This window comes from Oncorhynchus kisutch, linkage group LG6, assembly GCF_002021735.2.
Source record: "Oncorhynchus kisutch isolate 150728-3 linkage group LG6, Okis_V2, whole genome shotgun sequence".
Taxonomy (NCBI): domain Eukaryota; kingdom Metazoa; phylum Chordata; class Actinopteri; order Salmoniformes; family Salmonidae; genus Oncorhynchus; species Oncorhynchus kisutch.
This window is the reverse complement of record NC_034179.2, coordinates 59,499,134-59,511,443: the sequence shown is the minus strand read 5'-3', so window position 1 is coordinate 59,511,443 and position 12,310 is coordinate 59,499,134. Positions and strand designations below refer to the sequence as shown.

At 43.2% G+C, this 12,310-nt stretch overlaps 1 protein-coding gene across 2 annotated transcripts in view; it reads right to left on the bottom strand.

Moving 5' to 3' along the window:
- Positions 1 to 12,310, bottom strand: part of sez6l2 (seizure related 6 homolog (mouse)-like 2) — a 60,206-nt gene that overhangs the window by 31,779 nt on the left and 16,117 nt on the right. For both annotated transcript variants that reach the window (XM_031827026.1, XM_020484339.2), the window contains exons 4-8: positions 10,022 to 10,237; positions 9,753 to 9,886; positions 4,892 to 5,084; positions 4,392 to 4,577; positions 3,928 to 4,111 (exon numbers count right to left, since the gene is read on the bottom strand). In XM_031827026.1, the coding sequence (XP_031682886.1) occupies positions 3,928 to 4,111; positions 4,392 to 4,577; positions 4,892 to 5,084; positions 9,753 to 9,886; positions 10,022 to 10,237 (913 nt within the window). The remainder of the gene's footprint in view (positions 1 to 3,927; positions 4,112 to 4,391; positions 4,578 to 4,891; positions 5,085 to 9,752; positions 9,887 to 10,021; positions 10,238 to 12,310) is intronic.

The following is a 12,310-nucleotide window of genomic DNA, read 5'->3' as shown; positions in this document are numbered from 1 at the left end:
GACTTCCTACTAGGGCAATCCGCCTCAGTGCTAACAGTATACCTCAGGTTCATAGGCGCATGATTAATGCATACAATAGCTGTAGGATTGACAGAGACATTGAAGGGAGTTAGAAGGACATAAATTAGGTTACTCATATTATGACTGCCAACGCCCCTGGGACAATGCACATTTGCAAGAGCACTACGATAACTCAGCAACACAATGGTAGGGATTATCTGAGCAGGGCTTAGTTACTGATAAGTCATTGTCTAAATGCAGCCTTGAAATCCGTGGGCAGGGTCCAGGAGCCAAGATGATTTGGATGGACTCTGTCATTCCTGTAGAGCATCTTCTGTTTCCAAAAGGTGTCAAAGTTATCTATAAAAGCTATGCAACAGATCTACAGTAGTATTTTAGCCAGATGTGTAATACCAGTAGCCTGCTGAATCTTTCACAGCCGTGTCCCAGTGATGGCTTCGGGCCTGAAATAACTGGCCGCTTTTTGGAATCTTTCAGAGCCAGAATCAGTTCTTCAAAATCCATTTTCAGCAGTTCCAAGCTAGCCCTCCTAATGCCATTTAATCCAACATGGACTACGACAGCATCAGCCCCCAACAGCTGTCGGAGAATGGTAGGAGAGAGCCTCGTAATGTCCTGTACTCTGGGATAGCACAGGGTTTTTTCCCCGGAAACCGAGATGTTTCTCACCATAGAGCTACCGATGATGAAAGCTGGTGAAATGGCTGAGGAGGTCCGGACTTTCTTTCGCCCAGATACCCTCATGGCCCAATGAAGGTGGGAGCTCTGAAGATCTGAACCCGAGGTAGAAGCCACTAGAGAGAAAGACAGAAAATGGGACGAAGATGCAGGTACCGCCGCATCTGATCTCAAAGTGGAAGTCCCCAGGGACGAAGGCGCCGGAACCTTTGGATCCAGGGTGGTGAAGCTGTTTGAAGTATGTATCCGGTCCGGGCTTACCACTGCCAAGGAGGCCCCTATTGCCAAAGGCTGCTGCTTTCAACTTTCATGGCGAGTGACGTGCCTCCATGGCTGCTCAGTAGGGTCAAGAATAGGAACATCCACTAAGTCATCCAAAAGCATCCTACTATCTCTATTCTCCAGGGAAGGTGGAAACCCCTTCAGGGAGGAATCACTGCAGGGCACCGGCCAGTCGGCTGTGGAGAGACAACATGGCGGCAACACTCCCACCAACACAGTTCCTGCAGCGTTGAAAATGTTTGTTTAGCGACCTCCATTTGAAACAGGCTAGCTGGGCTTCAGTGTCTCTCTTCTTGAAAATAATTTACAAGTCAACTGATCAGTCAACTGATTTGTGCAATCAATCTGTGCAGTTAGACTAGTTAACTCTCTTAACTAAATGCATTATACCAGTAGAAAGGGCCCTAGCTTTTTGGGGGCCCTAAGTGAGATTTGCTTGGGTGGCCCCACCACCTCTCGGGCAAAACGTTTTACTGGCCCCATCTTGACCGTGGAGAGATTTTTTTAAAAGTATATTTCTGGCAATTCTACACATTTTGTCATGGGGCTTAGAGAAATTCTGCAGTGTTAAAGCAGGTTTTTTGCACTTCTACACATTTTGCCACAGGGTAGAGAGAAAATGTTAACTTTTAATAACTAATTTCCTGCAATTCCACAAAATTCCATGACTTATGCCATGTTAATATGATATCTGAATGAGAGTTACCAATACAATCAATTGGGCCCCCCTGTAGGTCAGGGCCCCTGGGCACGTGCCCTGCATGCCTGGTCAGCATTCAACAAGTTTAGAAAGCTGGCTAGACTAACTTACCAATCAAAAAATTGTTAGCTGACATGGCTAATTGAGTGACTGTCAGTGACTGACATATTTATTTATTTAATTTAACCTTTATTGAACTAGGCAAGTCAGTAAATAACAAATTATTATTTACAATGACAGCCTACCAAAAGACAAAAGGCTTCCTGCAGGATGGGGGCTGGGATTAAAAATAAATATATAAATATAGGACAAAACACACATCACGACAAGAGAGACAACACAACACTAAATAAAGAGAGGCCGAGGACAACACATGAAAACATGACAATGACAACATGACAACACAGCATGGTAGCAACAAAACATGACAACAACATGGTAGCTACACATGCTACACCCTGCTTAAGCCAGTACATGTTCAGGCCCGTCTGAAGTTTGCTAGAGAGCATTTGGATGATCCAGAAGAAGATTGGGAGAATGTCATATGGTCAGATGAAACCAAAAATTAAATTTTTTGGTAAAAACTCAACTCGTTGTGTTTGGAGGACAAAGAATGCTGAGTTGCATCCAAAGAACACCATACCTACTGTGAAGCATGGGGGTGGAAACATCATGCTTTGGGGCTGTTTTTCTACAAAGGGACCAGGACAGGACGACTAATCCATGTTAAGGAAAGAATGAATGGGGCCATGTATCATGAGATTTTGAGTGAAAACCTCCTTCCATCAGCAAGGGCATTGAAGATGAAACGTGGCTGGGTCTTTCAGCATGACAATGATCCCAAACACACCGCCCGGGCAACGAAAGAGTGGCTTCGTAAGAAGCATTTCAATGTCCTGGAGTGGCCTAGCCAGTCTCCAGATCTTAACCGCATAGAAAATCTTTGGAGGGGGTTGAAAGTCCGTGTTGCCCAGCAACAGCCCCAAAACATCACTGCTCTAGAGGAGATCTGCATGGAGGAATGGGCCAAAATACCAGCATCAGTCTGTGAAAACCTTGTCAAGACTTACAGAAAACGTTTGACCTCTGTCATTGCCAAGAAAGGGTATATAACAAAGTATTGAGATAAAATTGTGTTATTGGGGCGGCAGGGTAGCCTAGTGGTTAGAGCGTTGGACTAGTAACCGAAAGGTTGCAAGTTCGAATCTCCGAGCTGACAAGGTACAAATCTGTCGTTCTGCCCCTGAACAGGCAGTTAACCCACTGTTCCTAGGCTGTCATTGAAAATAAGAATTTGTTCTTAACTGACTTGCCTAGTAAAATAAAATATATATATTTTTTTTTTATTGACCAAATACTTATTTTCCACCATACTTTGCAAATAAATTCATTAAAAATCTTACAATGTAATTTTCTGGATTTTTTTTTCTAATTTTGTCTGTCATAGTTGAAGTGTACCTATGACGGAAATTACAGGCCTCTCTCATCTTTTTAATTTGGAGAACTTGCACAATTGGTGGCTGACTAAATACTTTTTTTTGCCCCACTGTACATGTATAAGGAATGTGTATGGTGGGGTCAATGGAGGGTGGATAAAAACTAGCGGTCTGGAAAGTTACTGAGTGAGGGAAAAGGCAATCACTTGGTTGTGGTAACTGATAAGGCTGGATAGCTGTTGATTAGTGAGGAACGTAGGCCAAGGTCAGGTCAGGTCAGATGAAGTGAGAAGGAACAGTTTTATTACACACATCACATAACTTCCTGCCTAGCAACAGAGTTGTATTGGCTGTCTAGATGGGCAAGGAGGAGAATGCGCCTAATAGTAGGGTATAAATACTTGTGCTGGCAGGAAACCTGTTGTTGTCTTTTCAGCTGTTGGGTGAATAAACTTGGTTTGAGCTTCAATGGGAACAGGAAGCACCTCAGCTCATTTTCGAGTCTCATAGTAACTGATTTGGTAAATAGCTGAGGGATGGGGCTGGAGAAATGTAACCACTCTCAAATTCATAGACTGACCATCCATGAGACTTCTACATGTTTTGACGTTATACAGTGTTTGTTTACAATTACATAGAAGTAAAAACAAGGTTATATTTTGGGTGCTGATGGGGTAAGACAGTTGAAGCTCATGAGGCATTTATAAATTATATTTTTCAATGATTAAAAGGTATATATCATGAATTTAAAAGTAAATAAATTGATGTAGCAATCTCAGATTACCCATTAAAATTAACATTTTAACTTACTTATCATCATCCTCGTCCAGCGCAACCCTCTCAAAGTGGAGGTGAAGCCTGTGTCCCTCCCTGGCCTCCAGTAGCCAATGGCAGCTCAGATTATTGCCATTGCTGTGGTTACTCGCAGATGGAGGAGGTGGAGAGAAGATTCTACCCACGGTCGCATTTCGGATCCACCCTCCACATGACACAGCTGACATTTGGGAAGAACAATCAAGAGTAATCAGTTATACACAATGTGTGTGGACACTGGCATTGGGGCCAGCCACAAAAACATCAACACTTCCCTCAACTGTGTGAGATGTGGGGCCTTCCGTGGACAAACAATTTCTCATGAGCTCACTGTACCCATACTGGCCACAACAAAGCTACATTGTACGTTTCAGATACACATTTTCTGTGCAGGCCAGACAATTGTTGAATCATATTGACATGGTCAAAGATTCTACAGTCAGAAGGTAGCGGACACTGACCCACACACTGAGGTTCAGGAGAGCTCCAATGAGGTTGAGTCATGTTCAAGCAGGTGGCTACCTCGTGGCCCCTGACCTGGAAGCCAGGGTCACAGTGGAAGTGGGCCTGGCCTCCGGGGTGGATGTCCGTTACAGTCACACCCCCTCCCCCAGGAGAAAGAGGGAATGAGCAGGAGAGGAGGAAGGCTGTTGCATGTAGGACAGATTAAGGGAGTGAGAGACATGGAGGAAAGAGAGAGAGCTACAGATTAATTGCACAAAACAAGGCAGGCTGACATGTGAACAAACCATCACACTCAAAGCGCTCACTGGGATGGAATACCTTGATCATTCATGTATGAGATGTCTTTGTTTCATTTTTTAAAAATTATTAAACTAAAATAATAACCTCCAGTTATGGTGTGCTTCCCCTCGTTGTTGTGGACAGCACCCTTATAAGAACATTTTATTGACTCAAAAATATTTTTGTGGAAAAAGAAAAGACGCCCCTCTGAATTTACCTTGATAGTGTAGGCTGAACATGCCATGATCGGTCTGCCGGAGACTGCGGTAGTAAATCTGCACCTGATTGGTTGAGCTTCGAATTACCTGACCCTCACTCATTAGGGTCTCATTGGCTAAGAGTTCTGGTCCCGTCCCTGCATAGCCAAGGATCGTCAGGGACTCGTCCTTGGACAGTTTCACTTTCTTCACCTGGGGAGAGGGGAGATGGTGGACATCTAGTGACTCATTTAGGAATCATTGAGGGGTAGAAATGCCTACCACTGGTTGCCAACCACCATGTTTACATTATTCAAAACTGGTTCTCCACAATTTCGAATGGATTTCACATTATGTATACCGCAACTGTTTGCTTGCAGAGGACTACTCTGAGCAAACAGGTAGCTGGGGAATCCAAGCCCACCTACTTTTCTTTTTCTTCTACCCCAGTAGAAGATGCTTGGACCTTATTTTTTGATATTTTCAATGGTAATGGTATTGGTAAAAATGAGAATTAAAAACAGGTTCAGCCCTTGTTCGACTGTGATCTTGCAGAGTTACTCCACCTCAAGAATTGAATTTGGAGAAAGGCTCGGCACACGCATAATCAGGCTGACTAGCTATCGTACAGGCAAATGTGAAATAAGTGCAGTCAGGTTACCCGGGAAGGCCAAAGTTAGTTACTTTAAGGAGTAGTTCTCTCTCTGTGGGTCTAACCCCAAGAAGTTCTGGAAAACGGTTAAAGACCTGGAGAATAAACCCTCCTCCTCACAGCTGCCCATGGCTGAGCTCTTTAATCACAACTTCATTAAGTCAGGATTCCTATTTGACTCAGCCATGCCTCCTTGCCTGTCCAACATTTCCTCATCTCCCACCCCTTCGAATGTGACTATCCCCAATGTTTCTCCCTCTTTTTCCCCTGCCCCCCTATAAAGTTTCTCACTGCAGGCAGTCATTGAGTCCGAGGTGATAAAGGAGCTTCTTAAACTTCACCCCAAAAAAACATCTGCGTCAGATGGTTTAGACCCTTTCATCTTTAAGGTTGTTGCCCCTATCATTGCCAAGCCTATCTCCAAACATTTTAACCTGTCTCTCCTTTCTGGGGAGGTTCCCATTGCTTGTAAGGCAGCCACAGTTCATCCTTCATTTAAAGGGGGATATTAAGCTGATCCTAACTGTTTCTATTTTGCCCTGTTTATCAAAAGTGTTGAAAAACTTCTCAATAATCAACTGACTGGCTTTCTTGATGTCTATAGTATTATCTCTGGCAATTAATCTGGTTTCCGCTCAGGTTATGGATGTGTCACTGCAACCTTAATAGTCCTCAATGATGCCACCATTGCCCTAGATTCTAGGCAATATTGTGCTGCTATTTTTATTGACTTGGCCAAAGCTTTGATACAGTAGACCATTCCATTCTTGTGTCGAGTGTTGGTGTCTCTGAGGGGTCTTTGGCCTGGTTTGCTAACTACCTCTCAAAAAGTGCAGTGTATAAAGTCAGAAAATCTGCTGTCTCAGCCACTGCCAGTAACCATGGTTCAATCCTAGACCCCACGCTCTTCTCAATTTACATCAACAACCTAGCTCAGGCATTAGGAAGCTCTCTCATCCATTTATATGCAGATGATAGTCGTATACTCAGCCTGCCGCTCCCTGGATTTTGTGTTAAATACTCTACAACAAAGCTTTCTTAGTGTCCAATAAGCTTTCCCTACCCTTAACCTAGTTCTGAACACCTCCAAAACAAAGGTTGTGATTTAGTAAGAAGAACACCCCTCTTACCACAGGTGTCATTACTACCTCAGGGTTTAGAGCTTTTGGTAGTCCCCTCATACAATTACTTGGGAGTATGGCTAGGGTGCACTGTCCTTCTCTCAGCACATACAGTTGAAGACAGAATTCACCCAACTTATTGTGGGAAGCTTGTGGAAGGCTACCTGAAACGTTTGACCCAAGTTAAACAATTTAAAAGGCAATGCTACCAAACACTAATTGCATGTATGTAAACCTCTGACCCACTGGGAATGTGATGAAAGAAAAAAAGCTGAAATGTGACTGTGAAGCAACACATAAATAGGCAAAGACACACGCTATACAGACACATACACATGGATTTTGTACTGTAGATATGTGGTAGTGGTGGACCCCCTTGCTCCTTCGCAAGGGGGTCCTGATAACAACAATACAACAACCAACACAATGTCAAACAAAACAGCAATCAATACAAAACTCAACATTTATGAAAAACAGTTACAGCACTCCGTTACTAGGTCATCAGTTAATTCAGGGAAAACCAATTGAGACCATGGTCTCCTTCGACCATGGTCTCAATGGGCTTTCCCTGAATAAATAAAGAATACAAAAATATAAAATGGATTAGCGGCAAATGATGTCCGAACTCTGAAAGTTTGTGCAAGCTAGCTACTGTGTGTGTTTGCTTATCCTGGAAGCGGAAGGGCTTAAGCGGTCCTATGTAAAACAATAGATCATGACTAAATTCAAAACGGGGATATCCTACCAGCGTAGGATGCTGCTTTGAAGTCTTGAGGGCACAGCCCCTTCATTATGGTCGCTTCTTGCAGCCGTTCCAGACTCTCACATCAAGGACGTAGAGAGGCTGGTAGCAAGACTAGCTAAATGCTATCAAAACCATAGAATTCCTCAGTGTCAAACTCCCTGAAGGCAGCCCGAAAAGTAACTGCATTTCTTGCTTGAATCTTTTACCACTAAAAGTTGTTGGAGGGGTCTGAAAAGTCACTAAATACAGTGCCTTGCGAAAGTATTCGGCCCCCTTGAACTTTGCGACCTTTTGCCACATTTCAGGCTTCAAACATAAAGATATAAAACTGTATTTTTTTGTGAAGAATCAACAACAAGTGGGACACAATCATGAAGTGGAACGACATTTATTGGATATTTCTAACTTTTTTAACAAATCAAAAACGGATAAATTGGGCGTGCAAAATTATTCAGCCCCTTTACTTTCAGTGCAGCAAACTCTCTCCAGAAGTTCAGTGAGGATCTCTGAATGATCCAATGTTGACCTAAATGACTAATGATGATAAATACAATCCACCTGTGTGTAATCAAGTCTCCGTATAAATGCACCTGCACTGTGAGTCTCAGAGGTCCGTTAAAAGTGCAGAGAGCATCATGAAGAACAAGGAACACACCAGGCAGGTCCGAGATACTGTTGTGAAGAAGTTTAAAGCCGGATTTGGATACAAAAAGATTTCCCAAGCTTTAAACATCCCAAGGAGCACTGTGCAAGCGATAATAATATTGTGCAAGCGATAATAATATTGAAATGGAAGGAGTATCAGACCACTGCAAATCTACCAAGACCTGGCCGTCCCTCTAAACTTTCAGCTCATACAAGGAGAAGACTGATCAGAGATGCAGCCAAGAGGCCCATGATCACTCTGGATGAACTGCAGAGATCTACAGCTGAGGTGGGAGACTCTGTCCATAGGACAACAATCAGTCGTATATTGCACAAATCTGGCCTTTATGGAAGAGTGGCAAGAAGAAAGCCATTTCTTAAAGATATCCATAAAAAGTGTTGTTTAAAGTTTGCCACAAGCCACCTGGGAGACACACCAAACATGTGGAAGAAGGTGCTCTGGTCAGATGAAACCAAAATTGAACTTTTTGGCAACAATGCAAAACGTTATGTTTGGTGTAAAAGCAACACAGCTCATCACCCTGAACACACCATACCCACTGTCAAACGTGGTGGTGGCAGCATCATGGTTTGGGCCTGCTTTTCTTCAGCAGGGACAGGGAAGATGGTTAAAATTGATGGGAAGATGGATGGAGCCAAATACAGGACCATTCTGGAAGAAAACCTGATGGAGTCTGCAAAAGACCTGAGACTGGGACGGAGATTTGTCTTCCAACAAGACAATGATCCAAAACATAAAGCAAAATCTACAATGGAATGGTTCAAAAAGCAACATATCCAGTTGTTAGAATGGCCAAGTCAAAGTCCAGACCTGAATCCAATCGAGAACCTGTGGAAAGAACTGAAAACTGCTGTTCACAAATGCTCTCCATCCAACCTCACTGAGCTCGAGCTGTTTTGCAAGGAGGAATGGGAAATAATTTCAGTCTCTTGATGTGCAAAACTGATAGAGACATACCCCAAGCGACTTACAGCTGTAATCGCAGCAAAAGGTGGCGCTACAAAGTATTAACTTAAGGGGGCTGAATAATTTTGCACGCCCAATTTTTCAGTTTTTGATTTGTTAAAAAAGTTTGAAATATCCAATAAAGGTCATTCCACTTCATGATTGTGTCCCACTTGTTGTTGATTCTTCACAAAAAAATACAGTTTTATATATTTATGTTTGAAGCCTGAAATGTGGCAAAAGGTCGCAAAGTTCAAGGGGGCCGAATACTTTCGCAAGGCACTGTATACTGAAAAGGTTGCTAAATTGGCAACACTGGAGTAGTTCCTGGTTCTGGGTTTTCTTCATGGATTATTTTGACAAATTAGAATTGGGAGAAGGTGGTGCTTAAACTGGCGCTGTGATTTTCAAGCCTATGTGCTTGATAAGCGTTTTCCTCTAGAGTCCACAGCCACAAAGTCAACACGGGCTATATCGTAAAAATTCATGAAAAACAAAATTTTATTTTTGGCTGTCCAAGTGGTTGTTTGAGTGAGAAAGACACAAGAGAACCAATCAGTATAAAAGCACAGCCCCCTTCATTAGACGCTTTGTGCCTACAACATCAAGGAGCCTTTCAAGACCCTTTCCCATATGTGCACTTTTCACTTGCTTCTTAAACTCTAATCCCATTGCTTTGTAATTTTTCTTGTGTGCAAATAATAATAAATAAACAATAGTGGTATGATGATGATGACTAATGGTGACTTACCTGAATTTCCACTCCATAACCCGGATACACTGTGATGCTGTAGGTGCACTCCAGAGGAGAGTAAGGGGATGAGGAGAGAGGATCTGGAGACTCCACAATGCCCTCCATCCCAGAGAGACTGGCATTGCACTGCACTGGAGAGAGAAAGTCAGGACACTTGACTGAAAATGCACAAATATCTCAACCCTATGGAAGTAATGCCTATGAAACACTACCATCATCCTAACATGTTAGGCTTGTTAAGGCTTGCAATCACACAATGCATTTACCCGGCATGTGCACCGTGGTGATGGTCGTTGTGGTGATCAAAGTGGTTGTCGTCTCCTCCTCTGTGGGTGATGATGTTACAGTTTTACCTGCTCCTGATAGGCTAACTGGAGGCGATGAGGTCAGGGCCGTCGTTAGAACCCCTGGTAGCATCACAGTGGCTGCAGGCTCAGTCTGCCCGAGCTGTGGTACAGCCTGAGTAGGGTTGGTGGTTGTACCTGCAATCAAGGCAGAGTGTTTAAACCAGAGATTGGCAACTAGCGGCACGCGGAAACCCTCTTTTGTATTTGGATCAATTTCCAGAAAGTATTCACACCTCTTTACTTTTTCCACATTTTGTTGTGTTACAGTCTGAAGGAAAAAGGAAACTGTACACTGCTCTTGATAGTATCACTGATATAATGAAAACTTGCTATGTCCTCATTATGGTTTTCCAGACGTGTTTCATATTTATACACTTTTGTAATATTTATGAAATGCATATTGCTATATTTGGTAGCACTTATTTGTTTTTCCTTTGCCTCCAACGCCCTTCGATGTGTGGAATGGATGTGGGTGGGGCTTTAGAAAAAATTCACAAAAGCTCTGACAAAGGCTGTGAGGCCGATACGTAAGCTTATTAAAGATCAGTGATACTTTCAAGAGCAGTGTGCGGTTTCCTTTTTCCTTCATCTTGTTCAATTGTTGCCATGCACCTGCAAATAAGATTGCTCAGATGTGCGAGTGCCTTTTGAATGTTGTGCTACAGTCTGAAATTAAAATTAATACATTGTGATATTCACTGGCCAATACACAATACTCCATAATGTCAAAATGGAGGGGGGATTCTACTAAGCTAACATATTAAGATGGTCACACCAAAATCTAAATATTACTACTACTATAGCCCATTACTACTATAGCCCATAGAAACACTATTTTAATTCTGTACAGGCCTATTTCTTTTTACTCTGTCACTTAGATGATTATTGCGGAGTAAGTACAAAAAAGATTCCAAAACATGCATCCTGTTTGCAATAAGACACTAAAGTAAATATGCCTAAAATGTGATAAAGAAATACATTTTATGTCCTCAATACAAAGTATTATGTTTAGGGAAAATCCAACACATCACACTGAGTACCAATCACTGAGTACCACCCTTCATATTGTTGATGTTAAATCTTGTTAATCCACCTCAAATCAGTGCAGATGAAGCAGAGGACACCGGTTAAAGAAGGATCTTTAAGCCTTGAGACAATTGAGACATGGCTTGTGTGCTGTTCAGAGGGTGAATGGGCAAGATTTAAGTGCCTTTGAACTGAGTATGGTAGTAGGTTCCAGGCACACCGGTTTGCATTTGTAATTATTAAGGATCCCCACTCTTCCCGAGGTCCAGCAACATAAGGCATGTTCTTACAGTTTAAAATATTACATGACATTACATTTCATAACACTTTACCATTTACATTTAGTGTGTTCCCTTAGACAACTACGCCACATTCACATATATTACAAAAAAACATCCATGTGTTTGTGTGTGTAAAGTGTGTGTCTTATCATGTGTACTGTATCAGGAATCAAGGTAAGACCCAAGTGCAGACTGTGTGAATTAACAATGTCTATTGTAACTACAGCGGCAGGCAAACGACAGGTCAAGGCAGGCAGGGGTCGATAATCCAGAGTAGGAGCAAAGGTACAGGCAGGCTCAAGGTCAGAGACAGGCAGAGTTCAGTAATCCAGAGGTGGAGCAAAGGTACAGGATGGCAGGCAGGCTCAGGGACGGGCAGAGTGGTCAGGCGGGCGGGTACAGGGTCGTCCTCCTGGTTTTTGACCCTCTAGACACAGAAAAGGTAGGGAAAGTATGGAGGGTACACAAAATGACCGGCAATACCGCAATACAAACAGCTCTGGGTCTCAAGTCTGGTACATATTCGGCTGGAGACAGCCTAAACCTACCGAGCTACATCGGCTCGGGAAGAGGTGAATCGGCAGTCTCCTGAGGCTCTTGGAGGGACTCGGGTAAGCTCGGATCTTTTCGGGATGTAGACGTTGGGGACTTCCGGAGTTCATCAGCTGCAAGGTGGGAACCCTGAGTGTGCGATTGGGACCACAATCGGACCTCTTCTCCCTCCTACGTGCCCATAGCTGACCATCGATCCGGATGGTTAAAGCGATGCGTGAGTCAAGATCCGTCGGTAGTTCTCGGGCTGCCAGCTCATCCTTTACCTCCTCCGATAATCCGTACAGGAATGTGTTGAACAGCGCTTCCATGTTCCAGGTACCCTTTGCTAGCGTGCGGAACTCCACTG